Genomic DNA, 16,345 nt, shown 5'->3' on the forward strand with positions numbered 1-16,345 from the left:
GTGTGTGTGTGTGTGTGTGTGTGTGTGTGTGTGTGTGTGTGTGTGTGTGTGTGTGTGTGTGTGTGTGTGTGTGTGTTCTGCAGGGGACCAGCATGCAGCAGAGCCAGATGTAGGCCTTAGCCGTTGCTGCTCAGACACAAGTCTAAGCTTAGAATGGTTCAGGTATGCAATGTTTGGTTATTTTAGCTGGAGAATGTAGGGACCGAGGACGACAGTAGAAGCACAGTTTACCCAACTTATTACGTGCGCTGACTGTTCACCCTCTTGGTGTATTAATACTACAAACATTTAGCACGTTGTAGTTTTTGTTGCAGGTTGACATCTTATAATGTTGTGACAATACTGGAACTTCTCATTTCTTCCTCAGCATTTGAGGGACAAAAAACTGTTAGATTTTTGACACTGATAGCTTAACCATCAACATGGGTGTTTTGAGAGCATCATTTCAACTTTTCATTCAAAAAGATTTTTGTATGTAATGTAGTGATGTTGAAGAACTTTTGGTGACATTTGAGAGGTTAACGATAATTCATATTTCTTTTCTCGTAAAAATAACAAAGCAATTGTTGTCCATTAAATGTACCTTTTTAAATCTTACTGAACCTCCACCTATGAACAAGAAAGTCTTTAAGAAGTTGTCTTGTAGTTTTGCAGAAGCCCGAAGAGCAGAATTGAGTTTCATGAGCATTGACCAGCATCACATGACCGTCTGTCTTCTATTTAGACTCCATTGCAGCAGGACAATTATCTTCAGCTCGTGGTGTTTCTGTGGTTTCTACTCCCTGATGGATTGCCTGCACAGAATTCCACAGAATTGCAGCGCGCGCGCCCCCCCCCCCCCCACACACACACACACACACACACACACACACACTCACACTCCCCACCCCCCCACGTGCCGTGGTCCCTTGCCTACTTCAATGAGACTCGGCAGATATCAAAGCAGCAATTACTGTCGCAGAGCTTTGCTGTCACGCTCCAATTTGTTGACAAATGCTGACTGCCGTGTCATGTTTGGTTAAATGGGTTTAACTACTGTCCTACTTTCACACATCCTATCTTTGTCCGTTATCGTCACTGACTCTCTCACACACACACATTTCTGACTCTCCAGATTTAATGTCTCTCTCTCTCTTTTTTTTTTGCATGTAATTCCCTGCAGATCCTCACATCAAGGTGTGCGGGAAGAGGGAGAATGTGAGGGAAGCCAAAGACAGAATTATGTCTGTGCTCGACACCAAGGTAAACATCTTTGTCATCGCACTGTCAGGTTTCACCACTTCTTCTTGGTGTGTGTGTGTGTGTGTCTCTCTCTCTCTGTCTGTCTCTATCTCAAGCCACCCGATTTAAATATATTACCTCAGCTCTCCCGCTGACCATGTGACAGATTGCTCACAGTGGTGAGGTACAATTTGGCACTAATCTACCCAGATACTTGCATCCTGTCATGGATTGCAGTGTGCATGAAGGCTTCATTGCCATGGCAACAAAAGAAACCACATACCTTGGGGACTGCGCTATAGCACCCCCTGGGGGCAGCCAATCATTCATGCACTTTGAACAGCCACAAAAAAGCATGGTTGGCATCATGTATTGCATTTCACATCATAACATTCTAGAAAAACAAAATTAAATATGACTCAATTTCATATTTTTATAGGAAGTGCATAATTTGTGTTGAATGCGCCTCCTTTCTAAATGGTATATAATTCAATTCTCTTAACTATTCCAATGCAGTTTTGTCTTTGTTGTCGTTGATTTTGTCACAAAGTTTTAAATCACATGAGATTTAATCAATGCAGATGTTGGATGCTGTGACTTGGATGCTATTAATTTATTATATAAATAGTTTAGATTCCTTTGACTTGGGTAAAAAAAGTAGTGTCCACAGCAGCATTTTTGACACTGCAAGTGCAGTCTGTAAAATGTACATTTTAATGTTGGGTTTCATTTATTTCAGCATATCTCTGTATAGAATGTTTACGTATCGAGATTTATTTGATTCTGGAGCTGTTTTTTTTTTTTTTTTGGCCATCTCTCTGCTGCTCTAACGCCTGACATTTCCCTCTTGGGACTAATAAACCGTTATCTTATCTTGTGTATTTATGTTTGAGTAAAAAATGTGTTTACAAGTCAAGTAAACTGTCTTTCTTTCACTCTTGGCACGGTGTTATCGTTAACAATATTCCCTCTCTTATCTGCACTTCAGAGTAACAGGGTAACTCTGAAAATGGATGTGTCCCACACGGAACACTCCCATGTTATTGGCAAGGGGGGCAACAACATCAAGAGGGTTATGGAGGAGACGGGATGCCACATCCATTTCCCCGACTCAAACAGGAACAACCAGGCAGAGAAAAGCAACCAGGTTTGTTAGGCTATGAGATTTGTTGTGCGCGGCCGTACCGATGGTGTGATGGCAGTGTTGATCCTCATGAACGGAGGATATTTGTGCTATTACACAGCATTAATTTCCTCTAATTGACCAGTGTGCACATACCTAGATTGTTGTGTCCTTTTTGTGGTAGCTTTAATATTTTATGAACACAAAGATTTTTGTTGTTGTTGTTCTCGCGTGTTCTTCCTCTTCTCCTGACATCAAATATTAACTAGTTCCACTTGGAGTGTGCGATTGGTCCCAGAGACAGAGGGAAACAGGACGTGGCTGTCAGAACCAGCCGATCTTCCTTTACGCGTTCAGACTGGTTGATGGCGTCGTGAAGCACTATTTGAGCATGCATATTTACACGTGTACTGTGTAAAAACAGGAAGCTCAGGACGGACATTGACTGGCGTGTATCGTAGCCAAAAAAAGAAATGTAGAAAAAAATCGTTTCTGTAGCATCAACATTTTAAACTCTACTATGACCAAAAAAACGTTGTTTGTCTTTGTTCAGCCACTTAAACTTCAACATTTATTTGGATTTTTTTATTGAAAGGACTTAAGGTGTTTGCTATCACCCACGCACACACGCACACATGCACAAGCATAAGCAACTTATTTCTCCACCAGCTTGTTTTAGCTACTGAGTAATTTCTCCATCCGGGTCATTTACTGTCACCGGTCCTGGACAGGTTGCAGGGACTTTTCATTGGTCTGTTTTGATTGGCCTCCTCAGAGGAAGCCGATGTGTTTTGGCTGGAATCTCTAGAAGAGCTGTAGGCTATTACTGTAATTACCATTAGAGCCGAGTACAAAGGGTTGAGGAGAGTGTACTGCCAGGCACGGCATTAGATTCTTATCTCTGCCAGGCGTTCTGCTGTACACCTGTGTATGAAAGTACTGACAAGTCAGTTTTTTTCTGCTTGGCTGAGTTGAACCTTATCTCTGACATAATATTATATGACCATCAAACTCCTGCGTCACGTAGACAGCATGTCTTCATTGGCAAGCAGCTCCTTTTATGCCTAAGACTCATGGCACCACCACCCCCTTTTTTTTTCCTGATTTTTAAAAGCTTTTTTTGCATCAGAAGAGCATTTGACATTCGGAGCATTTTGACAAGTGCAGCGCTGTTAATAAGCAAATGTTGGTGATTGTGAGAATAAATGAAGTGGCCACTTAATTTTCATGTTTCAAGCACACTTCAGGAATCCTGTTTTTGTTTAAAAAAAAGAAAAAAGAAGAAGTGCGTATTCTGAATGATTGATTAAAGATGGTTCACAGCACTACCTGTCACATGTGCCCTCAGTAGAAATGAGTTTATCTGGTATTTTATCTTTGCAGTCGTGCTTAAAACTGAATTAAATATAGTGGCCTAAATGATGTGAATGAATAAAACACTGACTGGTAATGAATCACAAACTAAATTAGGTTTTAGTTTAGAATAAGCCCTTAAAGGTTTTAATTATCTTTGATCAAGATTTTTGTCATTAAAATGAATCACAACTGTATGTGAGGATGTGAGTTATTGTTTGTCTTGGAATTAGTTTCGGTCCGGTTTACAGATTTACATATGTTGCTTTTTATTATTAACAGGTGTCCATCGCAGGGCAGCCGGGAGGGGTGGAGGCAGCTCGCGTAAAAATAAGGGTAAGTTCGAAGTATCTTAAAGGCATACTCTAGCCAAAAACTCACTCACTGTTGTATTTTGTTGTTTTGGTTTGAGGTATTCGGCTTTTATTTATCCATAAATTATTGAAAACCACTTTTGCAGGATTCAGGTTTTAGGGGTCTACAGATTTAAGTGTCTCTCTCCTTCTTTTCATGGGTCAGAACTCGCTCCGTCCATCTTCCCTCATGATCCGTCCTCTCTTAGTCAGCTCATTTTTAAATCCTAATGTCTGCCTTTGTTTACCGATTGGCTCACAGGTGCACAGTTTCAGCACTTCTCTGACCACCACCCCTCACCCTTGTCCAAACCACTTCCCTAGACCAATTGTAAAATACCGTTCAAGCTTTAGCCTCAGACCCCTTGGCAGGCCCATCCCCAGAACCATTTCCGAAACTTCTTGTCTATCTTTGATATCAGATTTGCTCTTGACTGGAAGTCTGACCCCACCCCCCCAACACCACCACTGGTGCCTCAGCTCTCAGGACGAGGGGGACTAGTTACCCCTGTCTGAATTGTTACATCCCACAACGTTTTCTGTATTTCAACACTGCTGCAGTTGTCTACATTCCTCCACCTTGGACTGACCAAAACTAACATGGCCTCCGTGTGCATGACTGAGCGAAGTGTGTGTGACGAGGAGAGAGAGAGAAGGTCAAGCTTCACCTTGCCCATACCTCTCCCTGTTTAATGATTATTTTCACAAGCAGCAAGCCACAGCCCACTTCATTCACTTTTTGCTGCGGGTGAAAAAAAAATAATAATCGAATCTCACTGGACTACTGTTATATTATACAAAGGGTTTTATACTAGAAGCTGTTGAGAGCCACCAAAGATTGTTCCTCCAAAGAACACAGTCAGTGGATGAGTGAGACGGATCAAAGGCAGGTTTCCTTCTGTCAACTTGGCTTCTTTTGATTGGAACCAGACAGCGATTCCCCATTCAGCTTAACTCTTTAACATTGGATGCTTTTTCCAAAACAGTTCTCAATACTCACGCCTGGACCTTCCACATGTAGCTTTAATTATGTACGAGCTACCTGGAGGTGATTCTTTCCAGTGCAGCAAGTGGAAGGATTTTCTGTTCTTTTAACTGCTTTTGGACAAAGTATGAACTCAGTAGATTGTCGGGTCGTGTTAAAAGTCCACGAGCAAACCATTTTAAAATGCTCACTTTCTGAGGAGAGTTTGGATTGACTGCTGTAAGTCTGACACAGTGTCGCTCAACTTTCATGCCCAATTATCCTGTGACTTCACATTGCTCATGTATAATAGAAGGGGAATACAGCTTAGATCCCTACTTCCCAATGTGTCTCTTTAACTTCGCCCTGATCCTTCATCGCCTTGATCTTCCTCTGCTTCCCCCATGCTCTGTGTCACTGTGGTTGCCATGACAGCCAGCTTTTAACAAGGAGCTAGCCTCAGGAGTAAACAGCGACAACATGGAATAGCTGTACAGTTGCATACATCAACAAAGGTAGTTTGAAAAAAATGGTCAAAGCACAGTGACAAAAAGCAGAAGTCTATTAGCCTGTTTAGAGAAGGTGCAGCTGAAATTGGTTCGTCCAAGTAAATATTTGAACAAGTATGAAAGAAGAGAAAATTCAAAATGTAAGGAGCAAATTGCATGGATTGTTTTATTCCTGGTCTGTCCGTTGTGGGCTACTGGAAAGAGGCCCACAATGTTGTGTTGGCTCCAACAAATACCAATACGAAAGCCACAGCATAAATGCACAACACCAGAATTCATTCATTCTTGCTGAGGCTGTTTTATTTGTGTTTTTAAATGAATGCGTTTTTAGTTTTTGGATTTACGAATTGTCTTGAATGTGCATTTTGAACCATGTCAGCCGCTGTACCATGTAGCTAGGAAGGGCTCATCAAATGCTAACGAGCGCACAGATTCCTCATTTCAGGTGAATGAAAACAAAAAAAGATTAATCTAAACTCTACGTACATTTCCTTTAAATTCATGAGCGTCAAAATAAATTTGTCTAGTTTGTTGTAATGAAACGGCAGGAATAAGATTGCAGTTGGTTGATTTGGCCTCTCCACATTCCCCAGAGCAAGGCAGGCACAACAAGACCAATGAACACAAAACACAACAAAATTAGACTGTACCGCACTTGCACTCCAGTTCTGCTCCAAAGGCACGGTGTGACATTTTAGAAAATTTGATTACTTTCTCAGAAACTATCTTTCTAAACCGGCACATCTAAAACTCAATTATTTAAACAGGAAATGTTTTTGTTAAAAAGTAAATATTTACAGTATGAGTTGTTTTTTTTTCTCATTCCCAAGGCTGCGTGTCTGGCACCGGCTCTGTATTAAAAGAATTGATTTAAGAATAGATCAATTTTTCCATCTAACTCGGCAAGAAAGTGGATAAAAGTATGTCCCGTGATGCTGAAGTTTTTTTTCTCCTGATCTATTAAGGCATGGAGAGGTTTGTTGAAGGTGGTACTGTAAATTCCTGTAAATTCCTGCAGGGGGAGAAGGGTTCATCTCAGTTTCTTCACCCTCTCTTGTTGAGGTCGCGGTCTGCCAAGATGCTGAGATCAGCCCTGGTTGGCCTTTAGAGCGGCACATCCTCCACCATCCCTCCTCAGACCGTCCCCGATGGCTGTACCTTTAACATTGGGATGCATGTGTAGTCTGCTGTACTCCTGCGGCGTTGGTGGGTGGAGATCTGTTCTGAGTCTGTAAAAAGTCTGCAGTTGAGGGGATGAATTGTCGGGGGCATTTCTTGAAGCCCTCGGAGGTAACGCTGATCGGCAGGTGGTGAAAGCTCTTTCCAGTTTCTTTGCCTCAGAGATTTGTTTTCATTTTTCTTCATCGCGCTCCTTTCTATCGGGCGCTTTTTAACGGCGCTTTCAGATTGAATACATGTGAAACGCATATCTGCCAGGTAGACTTCATGAAAGTGAAAAAAAAAAAAAAAAAGCTGAGGTCAGCTCCACCATGAAAATCAGCCTATTCTTCATTCATTGCCTGACTCCTGCTGTTCTTCTTGTCCTCTCTTGTGTTTCCCTCAGTGCTGACCTAAATTTCTCGAACCCTCAGAGAGCGAGTGCTGAAACGTGATATAAATGTAAGGCCAGGCACATATGGGACTGATCAGGGATGCATTTCTTTGGTCAGAGCAATTCATGTTGCTTGCCCTTCACTAGAAGCCAAAACCATAGCGGCACTGTGCCCAACAGTCAGTGTTTGGATAAGTGTGTGTGTGTGTGTGTGTGTGTGTGTGTGTGTGTGTGCGCGCGCGCGTGCGTGCGTGCGCGTGCATGTGTGTACACACATTCTCCTCTTTTGTGTGCGCATATGTGTACATTCCCTTCAGTTTGTCTGTGTATGGGTGGGTATGCTTTCTCTCCATGCGTGCATAAAGGATGCCTGTGCATTAACTGAGGCCTTCCTGTCTGTATCTGTGTTGTTTGAATGACCGCTGTGATACAAACAACAATGTCTGCCGCTGCTCCTGTGGTTTGTGTCAATGACTTGAAATTAATGTACAAGAATGAACAATCCAAAGACCCTTTTTTTGGGGGGGTACAAATCTTGTATTTCATAGTTGCACAGACATAATGTTTAAATCATTCTCCTGAGCAGCACCAGCGTAGCGTACATTAGCATAGTCTTGCTTGCAGGCTTGCATGCCCAAGTATGGGACTTTTACCTCTGTGTTTTTAATCAGTGCTGAAATGGTGGTAATCTGAGGAAGTGTGAGGTGGGGGTGGGGATGGGGAGGGGGGGCTGAGTGAATGAAGGTGGAAGAAGATTAGTTATCAAAGGGTGTCATGTGGAAAAGCTTAAATGTATGTGATTACATGTTTACACAACTGATACGTGACTCAGGACAGACGGTTTTCATATGTTTGCTATACTATAACGTTATGTAAAACAGCAATAGTTTGGCTCACTAGTAAATTGTCCATAAGATCAAATAACATAATTATAATCCTGCTGTAAACTATACTGTAATGTAAGGAGGAGTAGAGGGCACCTTATTAAAAGATTACAGTCTCTGAAAACCCTGCTATTAATGATTCTAAATGCAAAATTGGAAAATTGTGCATGCAATTATTTTTAAGCGAAGGGCAGCTGCCGTAACTGGAGAACTTCACAATGAGATTGTGAATAAAACATGTTTATCCAAAATTAAGATGGATATCACTGAACTTGAGGTTTCCACACAGCACGTATAAGCCTGTCACTGTGCCCATCATTTCTGGAATGCTTCTTGCAGGAGCTGCTCCCTCTGGTGCTGTCCTTTGAGCTTCCGGCCATCATGCAGTCTGACCCCAGCTCCCCCAATGTGCAGGCCATCTCCCAGACCTACAACCTCACAGTCTCCTTCAAGCCCCCGACACGCTTGTACAGGGCCACCGGCGTGGTTCGAGGCTCCCAGAACAACGCTAACGCCGTCAAGGTGAGGGCACACAGTGTTGAAGGAGTGAATGGTCGGTATTACTTGCTTGTTATATTTGGGGGTGGGAGTTGAGTACAGTATCAGTGTAAACCACATAGTTTTGGTCCTTACATTTTTAGAAAACAGAAAATGCATTCCAGCAGAATTGATTATCTCTTTGCACTGTTGCGTGTTGTCCTAGCGTCTAGATCAGCATCGGTTAAAGTTGAAAAGACAATAACGCTTCGAAAAGATCCCTTGGTGTATCCATCCATGTTGGACAGGACGGGCAACTACATTTCCACCTCCCTGTTTTAGGCTTTATTAATCCTAGCGTTGCATAGTGACAGCTAAAAATACTTACACTGACACAACTTGTGCGCTTGCTCTCAGCTCTAACATCTATCTTGAGGAGAATTATTTGTCTTACTGCAATATGAATTATGTTGTAGTGTAAATTATCCATGTTGAAATTGTAGTTTTGTATTTGTATATATTTGTATATTGTATTTTTTGCAGTTTAAAGATTCTTTAATGTGAACTAAAGCCTGACTTTCTCGCTCTTGTCACTCATTTTAGTATAATAATATTTGAGTTAATAACAAAACTTCTCCGTCCATTTATATGGCGACCCGCAAACCATGGAAGGTTTCCTGAGCTGCACCATGTCAAGGCCCACCAGCACTGTCAACATTGCTTACTCTACTTGTATAAACGGCCTCATTACTTTTCAGCACCGCAGGGCCAAGAGAGTGCTGAGAGAAGTTTTGGTGGCTTGAACTAGACGGTTGCTGGGTCAGCTCTCACCGTGGCGAGATGCCTCTCTGCACGGCCCCTTGTCACTTCGCCCACTTGTGCACCAGCAAGTGTCTTTTGAGTCTTTTTTATTTTAATTATTATTATTCCAAATGTTTTTGCACCGTGTCTCCAGTCTGAAGTATGCCCATAAACATACTGGGATGTTTCTATACACACACACACACTCGGATGCGCTTTCTCAACTGGCATCAGAGTTGCGGCTCGTAAAATCCTGCCAAGGAGTTTTCCCATCATTTCTGCCAACAGATCATACCCACCAACTCTTTTTCCACCACAGAGCCTCTGTTAACAATATGGAGCTCATTTCAGTTTGCCATTGGCTGTGTTTGACACATATGCATCTATATGCATTTATTCATCCCTGCTAGTTCTCACATTACACTTTGATTTTCAGGCTAAAACAAACTATGTAGAGTAAATGTGTGCATGCATGCTAAATCACAGCCCCTGAGAGCGTGGGAGGTCAGCGGGGTCAGTCAGGATGCCAAATGAAGGCCAGAGGATTTGTGGAATATGTGTGCTATGTTGTGTGGTGGTGCGAGACCCTTGGAGCACCTTCCAGGATTGCCAAAACCACTGTGGATTATTGTGTTACGTTGGCTACAGTGTGCGGATTCCCGTTGCACACTAGAAATGACTGACTTTGCAGGGCCAAGTGATGGCTTGCAGAAGCATCGCAGAGAGAGACGGCACTGAAAATTAGTCTGTGCAACTGGCCAACAGCTGCATTGGAAAATACAATAGTTTCCATGAGTGGGACAGAAAACATGAGTGTGTTTTCCCTGGGAAATGGGCAACACGGCTCCACCACTCTCGTCATTAACAGGCGTCTCTTTAATGTGGTGTGGACACAAGTCGAAATCAAGTATTATTTCAGCTTTGTTTTTGTTTTTAAAGGCTTTAACTCTTCTTCAATTATTGTGATTTAATTTCTACTGTGGGATTTTTTTGAGAGAAGTCTATAAATTAATTATAGTTTATACACATCACCATATTTAGTCTTAATTTTGCTGAAGGAACTAATTTCTAAACATGGTCCCTTTTTTAAAATTAGTGTGCATCCAAAACAAGACGGCAACATTTCTATTACTGCACGCACAAACTTGGCTTACTACTGATCGGTCTAGTCAACCTAGAGGGCTTTAGATAACTTGAAATTTAGGATCATTGGTTGACTCAAACATGTAGAAGGTGCCATGATTGGCATCTGGAAATGATGTGCTTTATTTATGAGTTAACAGCGGTCCTGGTTTTCATGGGATATAAAGTACATACATATTTGCAATTATTTTAAAATTCCTGACAGATGTTTAGGACAAAACCAGTCACATTATACTGATATTTTCTAGAAGAGAGACAAACACTCTGCTTAAAATAATAATTTATCTGTTATGGCTTTTCTCCCAGAAAGTTAAATTACCTTAACAAAAACTCTCTTGCTCTAAATCTTTGCAAATGATGTTTCTTTAAAAAGAATTTACTGCTGGACTCAGGAGGGGCTGGTGGCTTCAACTTTCCACATCATCTTTGTATAAATTGCACATTCGACCATGATTGTTTTCAGATGAACAGTAATTGTGATTTCAAAAATCTCGTTTTAAATGACTCTCAAATGTTCCTCTTGTTGCAGACGACGATGAAAACAAGATTTTAGCATCAAATCTGCGTATCGTGCTGCAAAGTGTAGAATATTGAGCAAATGAACCTCTGGAGCTCTGAGACATACCCAGAATAAATCCAGAACAGCTCAGCAACTATCAGGTCTTTCTGCATCATCTGGGGCTCTATGGATCAGTAAGACCTCAGAGAACATTCTCCCAGTAGCAGTAACACAGTTCATGTTACCATGTTTGAGAAATTTGTGATGAAACAAAGGAAAAACACTCAATATTTTCACCTCGCCCTTTTTTCTCTTACTATGACAGTGGATGTCACCATGAAGGCAATTATCCTGTTGACAGAAATGACTCATTTCAGTAGCTCTTAGACTATAATTGTAGCAAATCTGTTAGAAGTAATGCAAACAAACAGATTTCTATAATGCTTTTTGTAAGAATAAGACCAAGCAGGAACTCCGTTCAACTAAGGAACCAAAATGGTCTCGGCTTATCATTTTCCAGTGTTTTACTAGGGCTTTTAGAGTTAACCTTCATATAGTTAAACATTCACACCTGGGAGGTTTATATGTATTTGTATATTTAACAAAGTAAAAGGATGTCAGGTTGGCTGCAGGTCCTTAAAGTCATAAAATGTCTTAAAGGTGCCTGTAAATTCTCCCTTGTATTGTGTTGAAATCGTTCTGAGCGACTGACACAGCTATAGCTGAAATATAACCAACTTTTGATGCACATACAACAGTGTATTTTGTGTTAAAATGTCTTAGATTTAACCTGTGTACACCTGTAGAGACCCTGGATGTCTTATATTCCTTTATTTTTGGCAAGTAACCTTGTCCGTCTTCCTTCCCCAGAGAGGCACCGCTCTACTGTTGGAGCACCTGGCTGGAAGCTTGGCCAGCACCATCTCAGTCACCACCCACCTTGACATCGCACCCCAGCATCACCTCTTCATGAAAGGTCGCAATGGCAGCAACATCAAGCACATCACCCAGAGGACGGGAGCTCAGATCCACTTCCCTGACCCCAACAGCCCCCAAAAGAAATCCACAGTCTACATTCAGGGCACGATTGAATCCGTCTGCTTGGCACGGCAGTACCTCATGGTATGTATTTAGCGTGTCTCTCTTGTCTCCTGACATCCACTGATTGCTAAATGACTTTAAACTTCTAAGGTTTGTTTTTGTGGTTAAAGGTTGGCATGAGAAATGTATCCCTATGATATATACAGATTCAGCATTCTGTGTGGTAGCTGTAACGGATGTCAACAGTTTCCCTAAACATCGTTGGTGTGTGTGTGTGTGTGTGTGTGTGTGTGTGTGTGTGTGTGTGTGTGTGTGTGTGTGTGTGTGTGTGTGTGTGTGTGTGAGATGCATGGGTTCTGTGATGAAGTTTTAACCACGGTTGCCTTCGGGGGTTTTGAATAGCCTTGGAGGGCTTTTGCTTGGCTCGACTTCACGCTGCTGAAATGTCCATTCCTGTTAAACAATAATGTGTAGGCGACTCAAGGTTAGCCAGTGGGATCTATAGCTGCAGCATACCTGCATGTTACACACATTTACATCTCCTTGACTTGAGTCTTTAATATCCCATCCATATACAGATTACCCTTATTGCCGCTAATGGTAATGGTTTGGCTGGCTAGGTTTTGGTGGATAGGAATTTTGGCCCTGCCAGTAATTCGGAGGTTAGCATGTTTAGTGTTTTGGACAAAGAGTGGAGACTTTCATTTGCATTTCTGTTGCTTCAAACTGCTCTGTGGTCATTCTTGTACCGTTGCCCATGACCATTCAGGCAACTCTTATCAGATTTACCCAGTAATATAACCAGAAGTCTGTTTAAAAAATGTGTTAGTGTGATGGTTGTCAATTACTATTGGCTAAACACTTCTGCTGAGCTGGTGCATATGAGACCTCTCAGCTGTAAACAGCTTTGGCTTTCTGTTCGGAGATCCATAATGTGGGGCAGTAATTCTGCCGCAGCTGCCTTCTCTTTGTCTGCGGTCTCCCATTTGGCCCCAAAGACATTTAGCAAATGCCAAAGTTGTTGCAGAGCTTGAACAAGACTTTCTCTCGGTTTGGAAACGGGACACACAAGAAGCAGCCTCTCTCTGTGTTTGTGTGAGTGGGAGAGTAAAATCAGATATATTAGAGATGAGCTGAAGAGGGGGGAAAGGAGAAACATAGAGAGCCAAGAAGAAAAAAAAAAGCAAAACAGAGGGGTAGAGTAGCTCCTATGGTTGTAGAGTAGATGTTACTGGAGGGGTAGTCCTACCCGCAGTGCTATACTGTGTGATTTGGCCTCTTTTAGTCAGAAATGAAGATTACAGCTCCAATCTCAGGCCTGTCAGAGCCAACATGGGTATATACTCTGCTGCTAATTACACCCACTCACAATAGGAATGCTGTCCAGTATTCAGACCAAAATATAGATGTCTGTGGTGCCTGTGGCGGTGATCATGCAAAACAGATTGCTCTTGGCGGAATTTCCCAAACTCTTTTGTGGGATAAGTCCAGCACTGAGTACTGTATTTACTGGAATGGTTTACATATAGGTCGACAAATGGTGTAATATAAAGGAATATTTGTTATATGGGAACAAATGGCATAAAAGTTACAGTATATTAGTGAAAGTTGCAAGTCTGCAGCTTCAAACAAAAAAATAAGAGTTGCTGATCTATTTGTTCCCTCTCCTGACTCCACAGGGCTGTTTGCCACTGGTACTAATGTTTGACATTAAAGAAGACATTGAGGTGGAGCCCCAGTGTATCACAGCACTCATGGAGCAGCTGGACGTTTTCATCAGTATTAAACCCAAGCCTAAACAGCCCAGCAAGGTAAGACACACAAGGTTCACAAACAATTTTAAGGGGATTTTTCAAAAGTTGGAATATGCTTCTAATGCAAGGGTGCTTTCTTGTTCAGGTTAAGTGTGTGTGTTGGGTTGGTGAGGACTATTGTGAATTCTTCTATCGAGTGGGCTTTACTGCGTCTAGAATAGATGATGGGAGGGTAAAGTCCCTTTCATTGATTAAAAAGGAAATGTAAGTTGAAGTGAATAAAAGAACAAACATGTGGAAATGATGGTGGAGAAGTCCTGTGCAGGGGGAGTGGGTTCAACTCAAGTAATCTAAAAAGCACCATTTGGAAATATTTTAGATTTTGGATGTTACATCAATATGACTATTACCTAATCTGTATAACATTTGAATGACGTATAAATAACAAATCATTAATTTGATCTCTTTCCAAGAGACTGAGCGTTCTCAGTTGTCACCCCTGCACAACACGAAACACGCACAGCGATATTTAAGGTCTTTAAATGTAGCATTACAGTCTCCGACATCATTTTTCGTGATTGTTTTGTAAAATGTAAGTGTATAGATCCTTTTTTTATATACACAAGGCACAAAAATAGAAATTGGAATATATTGGATCCAAGCAGTTTTTAGAAAGTTTCTTGCGTGGAATGGTTATTTGTAAGAATAGAAGAAGATGAAGCGTATCATCACCATCATCTTCTCACCAAGAGGCACGTGTCTCTCTCTCAAATTTTTTGGGAGGCAGAAAAAGAGAAACAGAGCACCAAGAACTAAATAAGCCTCTATTGTATTAGAGAATTGCACTGTCAGATACCACAGCGTGAGATTTGAATAAGTGATCGATTGCTATTGCTGTTTGATGAAATTGAAAAGGAAAAATTGGGACGCAGGCCCTGGGATTCCTGCCATAACAACCCAGAGAAGGATTATTCACAGTTCTCCCGATGAAAGATGTTTCACCTGATGGACTGACAGACTCCAAACTTGTATTATTCCGAAGTGCTTTGATTTGCACGATTTCTCGGTAAATTAGGCTGTAAATTGGAAGTACGCTCACTTGCCTTCTTGTAAATCCAAGCGGGGGCATGAAAGTAATGATCATTTCCATATTATATTATGATCTGCAGCCTCATACAGAAACCGCGGTGCACCCGTATTGTGTTCAAAGCCAACCTCGACTGTTTTACAACGCAACAAATCTCTGTCATATTTCACCACTTGGCTAGCTCTCCTCTAGGTGGTCATGTCCCTCTCTGATCCAGGGCTCAATGCCCAATCCAGTCAGGCCTGTGGTGACTGGTTTGGAGATGCCAGTGTAAACACTGACCCAGCCCAGATCCTCTTAAGAACCCTTCACTTAAACATTTTAACGAGGTGACAGCAGTAATCCAAAAGGGCCGTCCAGATGCATGCCATTGCCTCCGTGCTCCCGGCACTTTGGCAGACCTATAAAGGAGGGTGTGTGGGTTGGGGAGACTGATCGTGATTGGAATCTATTTTTCTAAGACTCAGCTCTGGCAAATTGCAAAAAGTCAGGACATGATTTGTGTTCACATTCATTTTTCATTGATGTTCATGAAAGGCAGGCTTTCTGGTAGATGTGGAAAATGTACGCTGCGTGTGCATTTATTAGACGAGTGAGTCGTCTCAGGTTATCATTATTTCTAAGCACATATTCCAACTATGAACCGTATAAATTTGAAAGCTAAATGGTATTAATCATTTTCAGATTACATGAATTCTTTTGTATTGATTTGGCAGCTTCGTTACTTCAGGTAAAATGGGCTAAATAAGGAAACTCTTAAGGCCTTCTTTGATTTTATTACAAAAATGCACAAAGAAAAGATGAAAATTGACTACGAATGATTTGGGGGGATCACGGAACTTCCAGGAACTCGCTGTTCCTCCGGCGCTTTTGTATTCCAAGATGAAGCACAATGTGTCAAGTGGCCAAGGTAAAGAAGGCTGAAACACGACCAACACTGTAAAAAGATCCAGCAGCTGTTTTATCAAGATCGGGCCAATCAGTACCTGAAGATGGATTCTTCTGAAGGTTTTTTTGGACCTTTGGAACGAGGGAGATTCGTAATGGAGTGGTAGCGGATCACTAATACCCAGCAGCACACTGCCAGTTTTTGAGAGATACTTGAAGTACTTGCATAAACATCCATGATCTTTATGCAGGACAGCATTGCATCACGGGGAACTCACGGAATATTTTTTGTGCAGTTGTACGTGTTCATTTTAATAGACACTCTGCAAACAGTTTTGCATCAGTTGCATGTTAATGGTTCTCACGCTATCAAAAGTAAAAATTAAATAAAGCCGACGGCTCTAGTTTCCTCACATGCAACCAAGTGCAAAGCTCTTCTAGCCAGCAAAAAGCATCAAAGGTGACCGAATGGTGACACCGGCCCCCTCCACACCTGACTGACAAGTCCAGGGCCTTTTCTCAAACGTGGATATTAACAGTGAGGGTAGACAACAGACGTTTTTGAATGGAGTCTGCGGTTGCTGCTTCACTAAAAGTCGTTTGTGAATGGACCGAGACAAAGTGGCAGTTTCACTGGACGGAAAGTTTGTGGCACTTATTGAAAAGAAATGTGGTTATATTGGTTAGGGAATATTT

At 41.8% G+C, this 16,345-nt stretch overlaps 1 protein-coding gene across 2 annotated transcripts in view; it reads left to right on the top strand.

Annotated features, from left to right (window-relative positions):
• The window catches only part of bicc1a (BicC family RNA binding protein 1a), a 70,748-nt gene that overhangs the window by 37,793 nt on the left and 16,610 nt on the right, over nucleotides 1-16,345 (top strand). For both annotated transcript variants that reach the window (XR_015109385.1, XM_086180173.1), the window contains exons 4-9: nucleotides 1,163-1,242; nucleotides 2,210-2,368; nucleotides 3,980-4,033; nucleotides 8,299-8,481; nucleotides 11,750-12,001; nucleotides 13,600-13,731. Coding sequence is in view for 1 of the 2 variants with exons in the window: in XM_086180173.1 (XP_086036299.1) it covers nucleotides 1,163-1,242; nucleotides 2,210-2,368; nucleotides 3,980-4,033; nucleotides 8,299-8,481; nucleotides 11,750-12,001; nucleotides 13,600-13,731 (860 nt within the window). In the remaining variant the exon portion in view is untranslated. The remainder of the gene's footprint in view (nucleotides 1-1,162; nucleotides 1,243-2,209; nucleotides 2,369-3,979; nucleotides 4,034-8,298; nucleotides 8,482-11,749; nucleotides 12,002-13,599; nucleotides 13,732-16,345) is intronic.

The sequence above is a fragment of the Aulostomus chinensis genome, chromosome 16, assembly GCF_037954235.1.
Source record: "Aulostomus chinensis isolate RoL2024-O1b breed Wild chromosome 16, RoL_Achi_v1.0, whole genome shotgun sequence".
Taxonomy (NCBI): domain Eukaryota; kingdom Metazoa; phylum Chordata; class Actinopteri; order Syngnathiformes; family Aulostomidae; genus Aulostomus; species Aulostomus chinensis.